This window comes from Panthera onca, chromosome B4 (assembly GCF_046562875.1).
Source record: "Panthera onca isolate mPanOnc1 chromosome B4, mPanOnc1 haplotype 2, whole genome shotgun sequence".
Classification (NCBI taxonomy): Eukaryota; Metazoa; Chordata; class Mammalia; order Carnivora; family Felidae; genus Panthera; species Panthera onca.
In genome coordinates, this window is record NC_138345.1 from 15,380,684 (window position 1) to 15,401,006 (window position 20,323).

General features: G+C 44.6%; 1 protein-coding gene across 4 annotated transcripts in view; it reads right to left on the reverse strand.

Annotated features, from left to right (window-relative positions):
- Positions 1 to 20,323, reverse strand: part of RSU1 (Ras suppressor protein 1) — a 202,283-nt gene that overhangs the window by 125,888 nt on the left and 56,072 nt on the right. For all 4 annotated transcript variants that reach the window (XM_060659565.3, XM_060659567.3, XM_060659563.3 and 1 more), the window contains 4 exons: positions 17,670 to 17,790; positions 10,220 to 10,338; positions 8,512 to 8,594; positions 8,127 to 8,241 (listed from right to left, as the gene is read on the reverse strand). In XM_060659565.3, coding sequence (XP_060515548.1) covers positions 8,127 to 8,241; positions 8,512 to 8,594; positions 10,220 to 10,338; positions 17,670 to 17,790 — 438 coding nt within the window. The remainder of the gene's footprint in view (positions 1 to 8,126; positions 8,242 to 8,511; positions 8,595 to 10,219; positions 10,339 to 17,669; positions 17,791 to 20,323) is intronic.

Consider the following 20,323-nt stretch of genomic DNA (forward strand, 5'->3'; position numbering starts at 1 on the left):
ATTACAATATCGTCCATCCCGTAACTGGAATCCTGTATCTCCCACCCCCCTTCACCTATTTTGCCCAGCCCCCCACTCCCCTCTGGCAACCATCAGTTTATTCTGTGTATTTATAGGTCTCATTCTCCTCCTTGTTTTGTTTTTCAGATTCCATGTAGGAGTGAAGTCATACGGTCTGTGTCTTTCTAGGACTTATTTCACTTAGCATAATACCCTCTAGGTCCATCCATGTTGTAAGAGATGGCATGATTTCAGCTGTTTTTATGGCTGTATAATATCCCACTGTACACGTCTACCACATCTTCTTTCGACAAACGCTCGTTTTTGAAGTCGACAGACCTGAACTAAAAATCTGGCTCTGTCAGTAACAAGCTGTGTCAGTAATGGAGCTTAGGGCACGTCACAAGCTCCCTGTACACTTTGGTTTTGCCACCTTCAAAAAGTGACCCAAGAACTTTCCTTGCCTACAGTACAGAACCGAGATTAAAGGCTATGGAACCGTTTTGTAAATTACGACATTTTGTGTAAAACTCAGGTTTTTATGTAATTCCATCAAGCCTAAAAGCAACTTCAAAGAAGTGTTTATGATCAACTGCCAAATTCAATTTTGTACAAGCAGCACAGTTTATAATTCCATGAAGTAAGTACGTGCCACTCACTACACTACGAAGCTAACTTATCATGACATCTGGCAACCATTTCACAGACTAACAATTACCTCTTGGGAGGTGCGTGTCTGTTAGCATCCGCTCCAGAGAGACCTCTCCCCTACAAAATGCTGCATTTTTACATTTTCCTGAGTCCTGGAACAGACGTAAAGCAAAAGCAGTAAATGGTCCTACCCTTTGATAACCTGGGGTAGTTACCACCAACTGGGGACAGGAGTTCCACCTTCCAGGGTACTTTGTGAAACTATAAGTTTGTTATTACACAGGGCACCTAGGTGACTCTGTTGGTTGGGCATCTGACTCTTAATTTTGGCTCAGGTCCCGATCTCACGGTTCATGGGTTCGAGCCCCGCACTGGGCTCTGTGCTGGCAGTGCGGAGCCTGCTTGGGATTTTGTCTGTCTGTCTGTCTCTCTCTCTCTGCCCCTACCCCCCTTGCTCTGTATCTCTCTCTCTCAAAAATAAACTTAAAAAAAATTTTGTTATTACAATTGTGACCATGGAATTGAAAGGACGCCAGTGCCAGGACTGTCCCACACCAAGTGTCTGTCATGTGGAGCCACTCCACGGGACCTACACTCTCCTCTATGCGCAGCACCCCCGCATGCCTCTCCCCACACCTACTGTGCTTCTCCTCGGCTTCCACGCCAGAAGCTGATGCACAGCCATTCTTCCACCCACAGGATAAGCCAGCCCATCACAGGGTGCCACGGGGAATCTGGATTTTTGACCTTCTCGGTCATTCTTCCTCTCCGGGTGCTCTGCGGTAAGTGCTTCTCCCTGTCAAAAGGGTGGGACTCGGGCAACCCCTATGGTTAGACTGCGTGAGAGGAGCCCAGGCTTCAGAAAACCAGCCTATAGAGAGTGAAAACTCTACAGTATGAAATCCAGTGTCTGTACACATACACACACACACACAAACACACAAACACACACACACATACACACGCACATCTGTGTGCCTGTATTCGTTTACCTAAGGTTTCCTGGGAAGTCGTCCTTACTCCTGGCAAGTGGCTAAATTCTCCGGATGGATTATTCTCTGATGCTCAGGACAGCACTATGAGGTGGGACCACTCTTACCCCCATTCTACACGAGGCGCAGAAAGTAAAGTAATTTGTCCAAAGTCACAGAGCATTGAACCCAAGCCTGGTGATGAAGAGGTAAGTGTCCACATTCTACTGTACACATTAAAACACGTGTTGTTGGTTTTTTAGACTTCTGGGTTAAGATAATTGGGAAACAACTGACAGAGTGAAAATAATGCAAAAGACAATGAACAAGACACAGCCTGGGACTTGACTGACCAAAAAGAAAACTGCATTTCCTTCTTGCCTGCCTCAGTAGAGTATTTTTCTTTAGCTTCTCAACACCATAAAGAAAAGGATTAAGAGGTGTAATACAAAAGAGTTTAGACAGGTCTATACCCTCTTTCTTAATTCTGTTCCTTCTACAGAACTATAATTGGAGAAAAATTCCCAATTCCTGACATCACTTACTCTTTGAGTGGAATTAATATTTGTCTCTACTCTTCACAAATATGCTAGAAAGAATACATATACTTCTCCTATTTCTGTAATAAAAAAAAATATTGCTTCCTGACCTACAAAGTAGGACGCCAGGCCAGCCAGCCCCAGGTGTATGTGGCACTGCACACGTCCCTCCTATAGGCGGCTTAAATTGGTGTAGACAAGGTTCCAACATCTAAAACACTTTGCTCTGCTGCATACCCACTGACCAAGGCCATTTCCTTCTCTAACGGCAATTATCTGGGTGACAGATACGGGAGAAGAGGTCCCAGGACTGTCTAGGGGCCAAGAAACCAGAAACGACTCCAGCAAGAGCAAGTAACTGAACCCTGGACAACCGAGCGGAGACCATGCAAAAACCTGTAAGTCACATCCTCAGTTCACAAGACAACAGCGGTCTCGGGCGAGAGAGGAAATGCCAGAGCAGAGCAGAGGACCGCCGCTCAGAGAGCACCTCCAGGAGGCTGTCCACTCTGGCGCTCTGTCTGTTCTGAGGACTGCTCGGGGCGTCCGTCTTTCCTTCCTCCCTACCGATGCAGGCCTTTCCTCCACTCCGCTCACTCATTCTGCCACTAATTAAAACCGGGTGAAACTTCATTCACTCACATCGCTGCTTTACTTTGAAGAGATTGGCTAAAGGACGGGTCCTGAAGAGACATTCGGATTCAGGCAGGCTCTGGACAAGATTTCGACTGTGTCTGTTTCATGCTTTCAATGGCAGAATTAACTGCACATGTCAGGAAAAACATTTTTCCTCTGAAGCACAGCATCCCCACTGCACCAGCACGAGGGAGTCATCGTGGAGCCAATCAGGGGAAGCCACAGTCCCCAACCTGGCCAGATACCTGCCTGGGAGTGAGCCAGACACATCCCTCTGGCTTTAGGGTCTAGGAACCACAGTGCTCCCAGGCTCTATCTTCTACAGTCACACCCGGGGGGTCTCGTCCACTCGGTGGCATTGCATCTATGTTCGTAACGCCCCAAATCATCTATTAGCCCAGACCTCACTTCCAACTTCAGATCGCCCTACCCAGCTGCCCTCTCGATTAGACATCCAAAAAGGCATCTCGATCTTAAGACACCCACAACTCGGCTAATCACTAGCTCCGCTCCTCCCCACGTCTCCCCACCCACCCTTCCTGTTCTCTTTCCCATCCTTTTAGCTCCCGGGGTCTGAAACCTCCACTCTCCCCCTCACCCAGGTCATCACCAATTCCTGTTCGATCTGCCTTTGAAACAGACCCAGAAGCTGACCATTATCACCATCTGGATGAACGCAGCTGCATGCCTTCTGGAGGCTTCGGAGGAAAACACACTGCCTTGCTTTCTTCAGCTTCCAGAAGCTACCCGCATTCCCTGGCTTAAGGCCCCCTCCACGACAATCCAACCTCTTGGTTCTGTCATCACACCTTCGACTACTGACTACTGTCTCTGACCCTCCTGCCTTCGTCTTCTAAAACTCAGGTGATTATACCAGGCTCACCTTCGTAATCCAGGATAATCTCTCCATCTCAAGATTCTACATCACACTGGCAAAGTCCTTTAGCCATGTGAGGTGACAAATGCCCGGAGACGGGTGGCATCTTTGGGGACCATTATGCAGGCAGCCACGACACCTCAGAGAAAAAGCCAAAGTCCTTAACAATGCCCACAAATTCTCATGGGATCTAGTCCCCACTTCCTAACTGGGCTCCCCTCTCCCCACCCTCCCCTTGGGAGTGCTAGGGACTCATGCACTTGAAGTGTATTATATGCGTCCCTGCTATTCCTCAACACACAACTCATCTCAGGACGTTGGCACTTCCTGTTCCCACTGCCAGGAAAGTCCCCTCCATTGTTCAGGTCTCTGCTTAAATGACACCAACTTATAGGCAAACCTTTCCCTGTTGACTCTGGTCAACAGAGTAATATTGCCCCCACCACAATCTAGACACTCCCTTCCATGCTTATTTTTTTCACAGAGTACTTACTATCTAATATGGTATCCATCTATCCACTCATCCACCTTCCCCCAGTGCAGGATCTGTCCCTTGTCCTATCTCCAAGAAACAAGCATGAAGCAGGGGCCCAATAAACAGTTGAGGAGTTAGCGAATTTCACTTTATTGGAAAGTCAGTTCCTTGGAGACAAGACCTGGCCTACAGTAGGAACTTAATAAATGTCTGAATGGGTGAATGACAGACCTGATTTGTACCTAATTTGCTATATGCATATGGACCAACATGAAATCAAGTGTACTACTTTCTAGGAATCAGACACAGCAGGTAAAATAACTTATTCAGGGATTTCCAACGAAAGGAAAGTAATAGAAAAACACAGAAAAAACTCCAGCCAAACTCCTGACTTCATTTTGCCGTGTCCCTAAACATTCTTAGACCTGACAAGTCAGAACACATCTGGATTCCACTGCTTGGTTCAAAGACGCTTACCAATAAGGCTTCAAGTTGTTAAACTCCAAATTTATTTTTATTTTCTTTAATGTTTATTTATTTTCAGACAAACAGCGTGAGTGGGAGAGGGGTAGAGAGAAGGAGAGAGAGAAAATCCTAAGCAGGCTCCACACTGTCAGCACAGAGCCTGATGTGGGGCCTGAACTCACAAAACCATGACATCGTGACCTGAGCTGAAACCAAGAGCTGGACACTTAACCAGCTGAGCCACCCAGGCGCCCCACCTCCCAATTTATTTTTAAAGGAAATTTCACAGAAATCTCAAAAGCATTTGCCTTGCTTATGCCGATATGTATAATACGAACATACAGGGGAGAGAGCATCATCCACACTTGAGGGTGCACCCAGAAGTAAGCCCGTAGCCAGTGGGTGCTGTTGGGACAGATATAATGCACTTCAAGTGCATCAGTCCCTAGTGCTGCTCATTAGCTAGGCCAGGGCGACTCCAGACGATCATCTTAGCTACTGTGGACAAGCCAAACCAAAGACATTTCTGCTGTGGCTGTATGTCTATGGGGACAGGGTCGGGTGGACCCAGGGACCATGCACTTTGGAGGGTCTAGCAGAAGAGCACTGTTTTACAGAGGCCGTCTCATCTGCACTCTGCAGGGTATTACAACCTGCTGCTTACACCCCCACCCCCCTCCCCATGCTGGCCATCCAACCGCCAGAGGAGAGCAGCTTTTCTCCTGCCACTAGGGGGAGTGAGCGGGTGCTGCACTTTCTGGGAATCCTTTTGCCGGCTGGAATGGAAACGAGAACACCACAGTGGGGAGGAATACTGACCTGGAGGACAGCCTGACACGATGCCAATCAAGCCTCTGTGACTCGTTAGCTGTGCCCCTACAGACAGTGCTAAGCTTCAGTGTTCTTACCTCTCAAAAGTCCGCTGACAAGTCTTAGGACAATTACAGGAGCTAGGGCAGGAAAAGCACTTGTCACAGCACCCTAATACGTACTATTATAATAATTATTATTACATTACTATGTATTAGATTATTCTTGACTCAAAAAAAAAACCCACCATTTAAAAATAAAGAATACATCTGTCTTCATCTCTAGTTTCGACCTCTAACAGAAACTCCCAGGGGGTCATGATTTATTTCCAGCTAAGTACTTGCCTGTCATTAGGGAAATCTGCCATGAGGCAGATGTTGGGATTAAGCTTTCCTAGGTATGGCTTGAAAAACAGTCATTTAGTGACTTTCTCCTCAACTGTACTCTTGAGTAAAATATATATATATATATATATATACACACACACACATTAATAAATTATCTATAATAATAAAAATTAATATATATATATAATTTGTTACTGGAGAGCTTAACAGAAATGTTAGATAAGTAGGACTAGATTTTAAGCAAGATATTTAAATGGATAAGCAATATGATTTAAGATTTCAAAATATGTAAGGACATAGGTGTTCACTTGGGTTTATCTTCCTAACAAAGTATTACCTGATAGAAATCACTGATCAATGCCCTCACTCGCTTCTCTGCTTGAAAAATGAAATAAAATAACAAAACACACTTCAAAAGAAAGGAAGGAAGGAAGGAAGGAAGGAAGAAAGAAAGGAAGAAAGAACAGTTTCTCCTAATCACACTGCCCAAGAACGCACGCCAGAAGCATGGAGGGAGCTTTTCCAAATGGCACGAGAACTCATCTCCTGCAGGGGGATTTTGATTCACCAGGTCGGGGAAGAAGCAGGTTTGTGTATTCTGCCAAAGCCCCCCAGGTATCACTAATGCTACCACCCCTGGTCAACAGTCACGGTACAAACCCTTTCTTCTGACAAGGAGTTTTTCGCCTTAAAAACGTTCGCAACGATCTTTCCTTGGTCCCGCAGCCTGCTCCTAAGTGACGCATGACAACTTGTAACTGTGAGGAGAACGTGCTGAGCTACTTCTCAGCCCTTCAAATTGGCGCAAGTTCCTCCAGACCTTTTACAACGACAAAGTTGACCAAGGAGATGGGGCAAGTGGTGCTGAAACTTTCCATCGTTCCATGAAACCACGGGAATGCTTTTCCTTCACACCAGCGCTGCCCAACAGAACACCCTGTGATGAAAACGTTCTGTACCTGGGTTTTCCCCGGGGGTAGCCACGAGCCGTACATGGATACTGAGCACTGGAAATGTGGCTTGTGGCTTCCACGAGGGGAGCATGGCTCTGGGCAGACGTCAAACTCTGCCTCCGCATGGCCTTCCCAGCACCTTGCCAGGTGAGTCCTCATTTCATTAACTCATTCAGTACCCATTCCTCAAGCACCAACCTGAAGCCTAGAGCATGGCAGGCACGGGGCATCCAGCAGGGAGGGAATATAAAACCCCACCCCGCTCTCATGGAGCTTTCGTTCCAAGTGGCAACCCCTGGCCTCTTTCAAACGGCCAGGTTCACTTGAGGTACTTGCTCAAAAAACTCTGGGTTAAATGTGGGTTTTTTTTTTTTTTTCTTCAAATTATGGGAATCTGGAGCAGAAAAGCAAATATTCACAGTTTGAGGAACAATGCAGTTCAATGGGTTGAAGGAGTGAGAGAACACGGAGGGTCTGCACGAGAGAAGAGAAGTAAACTCATGAAACCTTTCCAGAAGGGCAGAATACGTCGGCAACAGAGTAACAGGTTTGAACGTGATTTCCGAGGGACGTCATAAGCCCACCCTGGGCCATGTGAATGAGCAGGCAGAGGACTAAGATGCATCTGCCACAGAAGCAGGACCAGGGAATTCTCAGCTGGAACGTATTTTGCAATTCCCATGGAAGTGGAGTCAGGCTAGAACCAAATGCACGATGGCAAAAGGTATCTTCACACAGCTGTAACAAATACTTTATGTGGCAAAAGTTTTCAAGGGATTAAAACTACAAACTAAGAGAGTAAAAAAAAAAAAAAAACATAAGAGTGGTGGGTTGATTAAAAAGTCGTTGGGGTGCCCAGGAGGTTCAGTTGATTAAGCACCCGACTTTGGCTCAGGTCATGATCTCACAGCTCGTGGGTTCGAGCCACGCATCGGGCTCTGGGCTGACAGCTCGGAGCCTGGAGCCTGGAGCCTGCTTCCGATTCTGTGTCTCCCTCTCTCTCTGCCCCACCCGTTTGCGTGCCCTCTCTCAAAAAATGAATAAATGTAAATAAATAAATAATTAATTAATTGTTAAAGAAATCATCAGCCAGCAAAGGAGGAGACACAGACAAGACCGCTACGACTACTCTAGGGCTGTTTCCCCCGACCCCGTGCCCGGGCCGAGCTGGGTTATTCTTCATCAGCAGTTTCTCTGGGTGCTCGGGCTGCCGAACACAGCAGCACGCCAGGTCAAACCCTTAACAGCTGAACCCTGGTCAAGGACAAATGCTTCTAGAAATGATCAGAAGGAGCACCTCGGAGGAGGGTGCTTGCCAAGAGGAGAGAGCGTTGCTCAGAACTGCCACACTGGGATCACTGATATTAATGAAACCCCGAACTGACATCATCAGCAACCTTACCTAGTTCTGGGGGCAGAACGGTCAGGCGGTTCCCCTGAATGTGGAGTTCCTTAAGCTGAGTAAGCTCTCCGATTTCTTTAGGCAGCGAGATCAGGTCGTTATCCCTAAGGCTGAGCTAAATATAAGAAAACAAGGGGTTGTCAAAACAGTTTTCACGTAAATAGGCGCTCAACAGAAACTCTCGTCCTTTCCATGCCCTCTCTTCTTTGAAGGCTCAATGCTTTCAATTTATTTACAAGTGCCTACAGATGAACAACAAACAGTATAGGGAGTGGTGGCTGATTCCTACACAACAAACCTCACCCTGCTCAAATTGACTTGATTCTACTCCTACAAGGGCTGCAGAAGTGAATTGATTTTCCAAGAATTTAGATAAATTACTTACTATCTGCAACTTTGTGAGCTTCCCGATATCTGGCGGCAGGATTTCAAAATCGTTGTCACTTAGATAGAGTGCGCGCAGGGTGGCTGCGAATTAAACAGCGATATATAAACAGGGTGGCATGAAATCCAACCATTTGAGGTCTGATCAATACAAGGGAGTCAGCTTTGATTAATAACCCCGGCTCGGTGAAAAGCCTGTGACACACCTAGGGCTCCCAATAATAAGAAGCAGGTCAAACTTAGATTTACTGGCTTATTGTGGGGCTGGTGTGGTCAGGAAAACATCTATATCCAAGAGGACTGACACAATTAGCAACCGTGGGCATCGGCAGTTTCTGGCACAGGGTTTCAAGACGCTTTCAGGAAAGAGAGCGACTTTTCTTCTATCATTTCCGATTCACATTTATGCTTTGCGTCCGTATGTGTAACAAAGAAAACCACTGTGACATTGGTGTCAACGCTTCAGGCAAAAAGGTTCTGTCGTGTAAATGCAACTATGTTAAAAATAAATAACTAAAAGGCTTTCCGGTGATGAAGGCCATAATCACAGTTCATTGTTTAATAATCGGGCTAATTATTATTAATTGTTTCTCTAGCCTTAACCACAAAAAATAAATGAGAATGAGAAATAAATGAGGACAAAGGAGCTAACATGACGACATGGGAATTCACAAATAGAGAAACCCTAACCCAGGCAGAATATCAGCGGTCAGAAATTTGTTCACAATACTACACAGCCCCGAACTACGGAAGGAAAAAATCCTAAGGCATCTTTTTTATCGCTGACCAAAAAGGAGAAGTATAATCAGAGGTCTGTTTTGTTTGCTTACAGGTATTCAATTACACTCAAATGTTTTAAAATTCGACAGAACTCTGTGTTAATATACACAACAAAATCTCCTTCATGGCCCATGAAAATATTTTAGAATTGGCTTCATCATGTGCTTGGGAAAATCTGGGGGAGAGAATATGCATAAGGTTATAAATGAAGTTTTGGAGACCAGCTCAGAAAATTCAGAATCTCTGGATGCCATACGTGTCACTATTTGGAGAAGCAGAACACTCATTTAAGGAAAGCAAATCTTTCCTAAATATTTTGTGAGTTCTCAGAAAAATCAGTTTTCCCTCATTCTTACGGGTATCTGCAGCAAGAAATCTGCTTGCAAAGAATACAGTCGAAAAGATAAAGTGTGTTTATCTATGACAATTTCTTGACGTTTGATTGTATTCTATAGATGAAAAAGACCGCATCATTGACAGTATTTTTTAGGAGGCTTAAAAAGTTGTCAGTAGCTTAATAATGCATATTTTTATATATAATTGTTTGAAATATCTTTGGGGAAATAGCTTACAAAGAGTTAATTGCAACATGGGAGAACACATACATTATTATTATTTTTTTGCATGCTCTTTAAGAAGGAAGTCAAGTTCTTTAGCTAAATGTGAGACTCGATCTCATTTAGGTACATAATCTCTATCTGGAAGTTAATATGACATTACTAAGTCCACTTGAGCTCAATGGTGTCAGCTAACTATATATCAAACATACATACTGCTGAGCTATGAAGGAATATTCAAAAGAAATGTGCGAAGAAAAAAATATATACGTCCAATAATTTCTCTTGGAGTTTGGGCGCTGGCAAATAAATTTCACTTTCAGAACGCAAAGTACCATTTTAAGGAGATTTATAGAATTAAAAGTTTCTTACTAAGGTAGAAGAAGTTTCCGGGAAGAGAGTTTTCATTCAAGTTGTTGTAAGTCAAATCAAGGACCTCAAGAGCTGGGAGAGAGCCAAATCCTCGAGGCAAAGTGTTCAGTCTGTTCATGCTGTGGTTGGGGAAAAAAAAAAATCCAAGACGTCACACACAAAACGTTTATGTTCAGACATCACCTCTGTGTCACAGGCCGAAGAGCCGTGTGTAAGAGACTGAAAACTCAGAAGAGGCCATAATTCTGCAATCACTTTATGTTCTTTTAACCAACACAGTAATTATAGTTAGAGAGCCTCTATGCTCATTAAACATCTGAAAATGTCTCATCATTTTCTGCAAGGAAGCTCAGTCCCTGTGTTACACAGAAACTTCAATCATCACAAAGTATCTGTCCATCCAGAGAAAAACTGCCTCACGGATGTGGCAATAATAATTCCTCAAAAGATACAGATTAAGCTTTGTCGTTTTTAGACATTTGCTTTATTTCATTTATTCCAATGGAAGAAAAAAAAATCACTTTCTTGTTATGCAATTACTAACATTCAAAACGATCTCCAATTACAACAGTGGTTGCCAGGGACTGAAGGAGGGAGAAATGGGGAGTTGTTGTTTAATGGGTATAGAGTTTTGCCTGATGAGTAACTTCTCGAGGTTGGTGCACAAGAACGTGAATATACTTAACGCTACAGAGTCATAGACTTAACAATGGTTAAGATGGTAAATCTTATGTGTATTTCTTCATAATTGAAAACTAATATATATATATGTATGTATTTCCACTGAAATCTAAAGTAAATATCTTTTATTATTTTCTTTAAGACCCTTACTTTTCTTAATGTGGTTCCCTTTGAGCATACTTAAAAGAGGATTTAAAAAAAAATTTTTAAATATTTACTTTTGAGAGAGAGAGAGACAGAGCATGAGCAGGGGAGGGGAAGAGAGAGAGGGAGACACAGAATCCAAAGCAGGTTGCAGGCTCCAAGCTGTCAGCAGAGAGCCCAACACAGGGCTTGAACCCACGAACCATAAGATCATGACCTGAGCCGAAGTTGGACACTTAACCAACTGAGCCACCCAGGCACACCCCAAAATTTTTTTAGTCTAATATAAGATTAAAGGTAGGAGGATTGAAGGGTAGGAGGAACTGTGACATTAAAATGCTTCGATTGGGGCACCTGGGTGGCTTGGTCGGTTAAGCGTCCGACTTCGGCTCAGGTCATGATCTCACGGTCCGTGAGTTCGAGCCCCGCGTCGGGCTCTGTGCCGACAGCTCAGAGCCTGGAGCCTGTTTCAGATTCTGTGTCTCCCTCTCTCTCTGACCCTCCCCCGTTCATGCTCTGTCTCTCTCTGTCTGAAAAATAAATAAACGTTAAAAAAAATTGTTAAAAAAAAAAATAAAATGCTTCGAGGCCTCGATCCTTCTCATACTAGATACAATCCTGTCCACAGCTGCCAATCACCCACCAACCAGGCCTCATAAGAAAAAATTGATAGCACAAGTAGAAACCGAGGTCAAAGCGATTTCTACCTTTTGGGTAGGAAAGTCACTGGTTAACTTTACACTTAATAAAAGTAACCTCCATGACCCTTTGCCGTAATGACAACAACGGATTGTTTCTACCAATTCACCGTGTGTGAAACACATTGACATCAAGTTTCACCTGGGTCACCAGAACGATCGCGTAGTTCAGGCAGGACAGCGCTTACTATCATCTCTTTAGAGCTGACATGAATTAAGTGACAAGGACTTCTGGCTCACCTGGGGAGGGTGACAGGTATCTGGGAGCACCTAGCCCCTCCCCCCGATGCCTAGATTCCAACGCAAGGATCTGAGGAAACTGAAAGAAAAATCACCAACACTGGACAAAGCACGGAGGTGTACATTAGGTGTTTCTTTACCGCTCTAAGTTACCTCTTTTTGAAAATCACCAATAAAGTTCATGTTTCCAAACACAGTAGACTTTGGAAAGATGAGGTGCAGGAAAGCGCCAGTCAGCCTTCCTCAGAGCAAAGAGACATCTCCAGAAGGAGATCTCCATCTCCAGCCCAGAGTGAGCCTGAGTCTGTCCACCTGATGGACAGAGGTGGTTCTCTTTGCTAAGAGAACCAGAGGTGGTTCTGAGCCAGAGGTGGTTCTCCTTGAGACAGAAACCAATACCCCCAGGGTGTCCGGATCACTGCAGAGGCCCCCCGTGCAGTGACAGCAGTGACGGCAGGGAGCTCGCCAACCTGGCAGGCAGAAAGGAAGCCCCAACTCAAATGCTTAAGAGGGCCTGGAGGCGCTGCTGGCCACAAACAAGGAGCCGCAGGGGCGCAAGTGGTCCCCAGCCATCTCCACGCCCACGCGTGGGACCGCGGCTCTGGGGGCCCCTGCGGGTGTCCGTGAGAGGTTACAGCAGGGGCAGACAGAGCTGCGTGACAGTCGGAGTCCAGCCTGGCACCGCTAGCTGGGTGACCTTGGGGAGGTTGCTCAGCTTCTCTGAGACCCAGTTTCTTCAACGGGAACATGAGAGCAGTACTTTCCGGAAGGATCGCCAGGGGGCTGACAGCTGAGACGTCTGAAGCAGCTCAGAAGATCTGTGGCTCACAAAGGGTCCTCGAGAAAGGAGAGTCATCAACTACCACTGGTTTTCAGGAAGCCTGAGAGAAATTTTGACTCGGTTTCCAACAGGTAAGCTCACCCTGGGAGAAGACCGTTGTGGGCAGCCTGAACAGCTGAGCGGGGCTTTCCTGTCTGGGTCACCAGCTTACCCTCAGATCACCTCCAGTGTTTACACACAAAGTTGCTTACGGCGCTCATGCGTGCCATGATGGTATGAATTCTTCTGTCTGCCGGTGAACTTTGTTTCCAGTGTGTTTTGGAAAAGGGAAAGCGCCTGCACACGATGTAGAAATTTATAAAAGCAGGGGGTCGAAGGCTGGTCGGCATGTTTTTCCTTTCTCTTTTTCAAAAGCTAGGAAGGTCCTTCCTAATGCTTCCCTTCTGGAACGTTTTGACTTCCAGAGGTCCTCTTGGGCTCCTCTTGCTTCAGTAAAACCTTAGTTATTAGCTAAGGGTAATAATTCTTCTCACGTCCACGGTGACCCACTCACACACACAGCCACTCAGAACTGTACTTACTGAAAACTTCTAAGTTTCGCATGATGAGCTCCAGCATCTCACGGGGTCAAAAACCATTCCAGAAGAGTTAGCCCGTGGTGCTACTGTACTGAGATTATCCCAGAAATAATTACCAGCAAGTAGCCAATGTGGCTTTATATTCTGTAGAAAATGACCACAAAATGAACCACATTTAAACAATTAGAAACATAATAAAACTTTATTTATTCAGAGGGCCTAAAAATCCCTTCAGGCCTTGCCATCATCAGGACAAACAGCAAATACCGTATATAACTTTGAAAGCAACTTCTGGTTGAGCGTGCTGTTCAGAATATGCATATACGTGGCCTAAATGCTGTGCTGTAGGGTCTCGTCTGTGTGTGTACAGACGCAATTTTTATTTTAACTCCAGTACAGTTAACATACGGTGTTACATCTATACATAAGTCTCGGGTGTACAATACAGTGATTCAATGCTTGCATGCGTCACCTGGTGCTCATCCCAAGTGCACTCCTTAATGCCCTTCACCTATTTCGCCCATCCCCCCACCCACCTCCCCTCTGGTAACCATCAGTTTGTTCTCTTAAGACTCTGTTTTGTGGCTGGTCTCCGTTCTTCTTTTTTCATTTGTTTTGTCTCTAAGTTCTGCATATGAGTGAAATCATATGGTGTTTGTCTTTCTCTGACTTATTTCCTTAGCAGCAGGCCTTCTAGATCCATCCATGTTGTTGCAAATGGCAAGACTTCATTGTTTTTTGTGGCTGAGAAGTACGTGTACACATACACACCACGTCATTCCTTCATCTACTGAAGGACGGCTTCTATGTTTGAGCTATTGCAAATAATGCTATTAACGCAGGGGTGCATATATCTTTTCAAATTACTGTTTTCGTATTCTTTGGGTATGAAAGTAGTACTGAGTACTAACACACAGTAGTGGGGTTACGGGATCATATGGTAGTTCTGGTTTTAATTTTTTGAGCAACCTCAAATGTTTTCCACAGTGACCGCACCAGTTTGCATTCCCACCAGCAGGGCATGAGAGTTCCTTTTTCTCCACATCCTCACCAGCAGTTGGTGTCTCTTGCGTTTTTGACTTTAGCCATTCTGCCAGAGGTGAGGGGATGTCTCATTATGGTTTTGGTTTGCATTTCTCTGATGATGAGTGATGCTGAGCATTTTTCAGGTGTTTTTTGGCCACTGAATGTCTTCTTGGGTGACAGGTCTGTGTATGTCTTCTGCCCGTTTCTTAACTGGATTATTTGGGGTTTTTTTCGTGTTGAGTTTTTTGGTGTCTCCTGTGTGTCTATTTTTATTCAGACTGCTTCCTCTAAAGAGTCCTCTCTCTAAAACTTTCCTTAAACAGGGCTATGCAGGTATAATTCTTTATGCCATTTGAGAACAGAAATATCCTTTATTGAAACTCATGTTAATTCCTCTCCCAGAGAGCTAAGAATTTTTGTTCAAACTTTGACAATTCCATCTATATAGCAATGTAATTAAATACACAGAAAGTTTTACACAATGAATAAAACACCGAGAGCCAAAAATGCAAACAGCTCCAAAGACAACAGAGAGGGAACTAAGATGCGTTTGACTAAAAAAAGAAAACTTTTTAACTCTGTCCTAAGGTACCTCCAACCCAACTGAACAAAACCTGAGCTCACGATGTTATTCCCACAGCTGTCCCCATCTTTATTTCTATTTCAGCTGCCCAGACAGACCCCCAGGCATCACCCATACCATCAGTGACCGTCTCGTGAGTTTTAGCTCTTAAGTATTTTTCACACAAAACCCCTCTCCTGGCTGGGCATTGCCACCGCCCTAGTTCACCTGGAACACTAATTCAGCGTGCTTAGGGGTGTCCTGACCGCTTCTTACCCCAACCTCCCCTCCGCATGACCTTTCCTACAAAAATCCAATCTTTTCTCATACCTCCTGTTCTGCCTGCCGTAAAAGCTCCTCATGGTCCGCAGGATAAAATCAGAGCGCCTTTATTTGGCACCCAGGGCCACCCTGCCATTGTAGACATTTATTTGTTTATCGTTGGTTTCCCCAACTGTGACGAACGCTCCATAAAGGTTGGATGGCTACTACCTAGAACGGTGCCTGGCACATAGTTGGGAGCTCAGGAAATACTCAGGAACGAAATAGCAGACACTCGTGCTTCTTTACCTGGCCGCACCTCTTCCCTCACTGCTTCCTGCCTCACACTTTACACTCAGCAACACTGAACAACTTGCGTGGAACATGCAGTACTCTCAGCTTGTAACCATGTCATTCTTTTAAAAAAAAATTTTTTTTAATGCTTATTTATTTTTGAGAGAGAGAGAGAGAGAGAGAGAGACAGGATGAGGGGGGGAGGGGCACGGAAAGGGAGACACAGAATCCAAACAGGCTCCAGGCTGTCAGCACAGAGCCCGACGCGGGGCTTGAACTCCTGAACCGCGAGATCATGACATGAGCCGAATTCAGACGCTCAACCGACTGAGCCACCCAGGCGCCCCACAATCATGTCATTCTTGCAGCCTGGGATGCATTCCCTCTGCCTCTGAGTCTGAGAAATTCATTTCCATGCATCAAATTTTGGCTCAAATACTGCCCCCTATGGGAATTTTCAGACAACCTCACCTGTTGACTAACCCCCTTGGCGGTCTCTCCCACCTGCCTTCAGACAACCTCCAGCATGTCAGTGATGTGGCTGTGAACCATCACTGCTCATTTACAGCTGGCTCCGCCCCCACACTTCAGGCCAGGGACTGTGATTTTCACCACTGAACCCCAACACTAGAAAGGTTCCTGACACAGATGAGACACTTACATAGTCCTGAAGTAAATGAAACAAGGAAGAAAGTGATGATGACGGCGAGGGCGATGGACACAGCCAACACAACGTACTGCTTACCGCGGACCGGGTACTGTGCCTGGCACCTTATATATAAATGACTCGTTAAACCACTTAATCAAAAAATTAACAGTAAGAATGTACCTAGTTTTGTACAGCTAGTATACACATCTAGTTTTAGCTTCTTGCTTACATACAAATTAAAATCAAGACTTAATAATTCCCAAAACAAAGATATAAATGAGGGATCCTTTCTTTTCTGTTTTACCAGATGGGTACACAATCTCCATATGTGTAGGGGTAAAAGCCATCTGATTTAAGTCATATTCCCCTTTTCCTTTAAGCTCTACTTCCCCTCAGACATTAGGAAAGAGAATGCTCATGGATCTTTCTAAGATTATATCTTAAGCAGAGTGAACATCATATGAGTCTCTAACCAAACTCCCCCTAGAAAGAATATGCTCAACTAAAAATCCTTCCATGAATAAGATGTTTCTTTTTTCTTCATGATTGCTTCCTATGAAATTGATAAATACCTGGCCAGCTTCTATCACCATTCCATGTAAATCACTAGCTTAACTAAAGCATTTAATGGCTATAATTTAATGAATATGCAATTTCACACAGCGGATGAAGCATGAGTGGACAGCTTCACCTCACAGCTTTAACAATGAAGCTGGGATTCAGAAGCCCAAGTTCTGGTGTCATCTATGGAGTCTCATGGAGAGGGCTGGACCCCAGATAATGGGGTCCTCTGCCTGGCTCGGTCACTAAGCTCGGGGGCAATCAGGAAAGAGTCACTGAGGCTCTCGGAAAGGGCCTGACTTCCACTCCACAAAATGAAAACTACTGCCCGTCCTACGTCCCTCATAATTGTTGAGAGGGTCAAATCCCGGCATGAGGACTTTGAAAACTGGAAAGTAACAGATGTATTATTATTATTCACTGCTACCTGGTTCTGCCACCTCAGCTGAATCGAACCTCCTCTCTTCACCTTTGTACAAAGAAAGACACAGGATTATAACCTCTCAACTACATAAAAGAATTGTAAGAATCGATGGAGCAGTGTTCGGAAATGTATTTCCCTCCTCCCCCCTCACTTCTGTGGAAGGAAGACGCTTTGTAAACGATTTCTACTTAAAACAGAGAAAAAAATCAACCACACTGCAACTGGTCTGAACAGTTAACGCTATGCAAATAAGTCCCTTTCCAGTCAATGTAACTGAAATAAAATTTTGTTAGAAACCAAATATGACAAAACACACACACACACTCCCTTACTGCACCAACAATTAGCTTTGCAATTACTTCTCTAATAGATGTGCATAACGCAGCCCACTGAAAAGACATATTAAAAGCAGTAAAACTTTTGTTAAAGTCCTACCACACAAAAAGAAATTAGAAGTCAGTAACAGACACAGTCCCTCCTGTGCTCATAGCCTGCACGCGCCCTCCCCCTCTTCCTCTTCTTCTGTTCTTTTCTCCTCCAGGGATACTCACCCCAGATTCAGGTGTTTGAGTTTTTGAAGGCTGCTGATCTGTGTGGGCAGCTCCTCAATCTGGTTATTAAAGAAGTTCAGCACTTCCAAATTCTTCAGCTCTGCTATGTTTGGCGGCACAGCTAGGGAAACAAAGATGCTGGGTGTGAATACAGGAACCTCGCTCTGCGTAAGGAACGCCAGCAACACACTGTGTTTTTCTTGCCCAGGAAAGAGAGATGAAACTCCAGTATGACCATCTGATTCACATATACATACATATTACTTTTTGTAGGTTTTTCTTAGGTTCGCAACTCACCATCGAGTAGAAATGAAAACGCTTCTTTAAAGGGCAAGAGAGAATTTCAGGCTGCCATTAATAGCCCATAGGTGAATATTCCAAAGCATAAATTCTTTTATAACTGCCATACGATGCCTCACAAGCACGACTGTTTTCTTCCTTTGGGTTTCCTTGCACCTCTACCTGAAGGGAGACCGCAAACGCCAAAGCCCTTCCTGGTTAGTGATACCTTCATCAAGGTGTTTCAATAATCTGATATCTGAAGAGCTGTTTTCTTTTTTTAAAGTTCATTTTTATTTATTTTGAAAGATAGAGTATGAGTAGGTAAGGACAGAGAGAGAGAGGAGAGAGAAAAATCCCAAGCAGGCTCCCCACTGTCAGTACAGAGCCTGATGCAGGGCTCGAACTCATGAACCGTGAGATCATGACCTGAGCTGAGATCAAGAGTCGGACACTTAACTGAGCCACCCGAGGGGCCACATGAAGAGCTGTTCTCTTTACAGTGCACTAAATCACAATGTAAGTTCAACCTCAAATGATGAAATATTCAACCAACCTCTTTCATGATTTTGGTTTCTGGTCTTTATACCTTGATCGATCTCTCACACACACACACACACACACACACACACACACACACACACTTTACAACAGATTAGCAACAGATCAATGCACTGTTATTACACAGAAATATGAAAAACCAACTCAGTAGCATTATATGAATACTAGCATTCAGATCAAAGGTTAAAATAAACCAATGAGGACCTAAAAGAGTCTTCCTTCCCTAGAGCATATACTTGCAAATATCAACTTGCAGGCCAAAGGCATCTTTACCTCAAAAGTACTAACTCTCCATTGGTAGCAAGGAGATCTGTAACAGATGCCCCCCATCGCTAATCCAGCCTTCCTACAAACATTTGATACAAACTGTTGGCTCGTCCACGGTTCATGTCAATTCTAACACCAAGACTACCCATGTTACCGAAACCACTGACATGGGCCTTGGGTACAGCACAGCAAAGGGTCATGTCAGTGCCTTTACTTCCCATCCCAACAACACCCTCCAGGGCGCACTCCGGAAGACTGGGAAAAACCAGGAGCACCTTTACTTAGAACCACTACAAAGGTATACATCCGATTCCAAACAGACATCTGAAATAGTTAAGGAGGGAGCCGCTGCGGGAGCTCTGGTGCATAACTCCCAGCGGAACAAGAATAAGGAGGACAGGCACACTGTGCGTTACAGTTCTGAGTCCTCAATTTCAGCTTCATAAAATGTCTAAGGTATTGATGATCTGACTTCCGTTAGAGGGAAGAAGGCTTGGTAAAGGCAAGGGAAATGCTTTCACTGGAGGAAGGGATTGTGAGGAATACGAATCAGTCTGGATTCAGACACTTGGGAGGTGGCAGCGGTCCCAATGGAAAATGCACAAGGCACAGTTACTCAAGGGGACGGTTTGGGGAGGAGATAAAAGGGTGGGTTTCCATGGGAAAATTGAGGCAGCTAGAAATTAACCTCCAGAAAGTGTACTCTTGGATACCAACATGAATGCATAGAAGCCCTACCTGTACAGTTTGGCCTTAAAAGCACATTTATAGGTGTGTGGTCGGGGAGACACTTTGCGGGGAATCAACGGCATTCACGTTGCATAAAGGATCGCAGAGAAGTTCACTCAGGTGCACCTGCTGAGTCGCTGGGTGTTGTCAGCTGACTCTTCTCTCCCCACAACGTTCAGTGTGTAAGGCACAGCTCTACTGATGACTACACCTCTGCTAGTCAGCCCTGCTCGGGGACCTCACCCTTTTCCCCTGTGCACCCTCCAGCTACCACTAAGCTTCTCTCACCGCATTCATCTGATTAGTTTGAAGAGCAATAAAGAAAGTTAGTGCAACCAGGAGAAAATGATGATCTCAATTTAGCCACAAACCAAGAATAATGCAGCCAGAATTACTGCTGCCTTCCCCAAGTTACTCTGCCAATGCAATTAAATGCTGGTCTGAAGGTATCGCCTTTTTGACAGGATGAGAGATTATTTCACTCTCCTTGCTAAATCAGTCCAATTTAAAACCACAAATTATGCTAAATGTGATTTAGGGCTTTGTTTTGTGGACACAAACAATAACCCTACATTCAATTTACTCTACTTCTCCCAGCCTTTTGTATGCATATGAATTTTGTTGTTGAGACTCCATTCAAGCTAAAAAGGGAAAAACATTACACAGCTAAAATTCTCTCTCAATTACAGAATTCCCGCCACCTGGCCGTAGCAAAAATCAGAAGAAATTAACATTCAGACCTGGCTGGATGGGACAGCATCCACTCTTTCAGCCAGTATTTAGAGAATGCTTATGATGTGTATAGAGCCACACTTTTA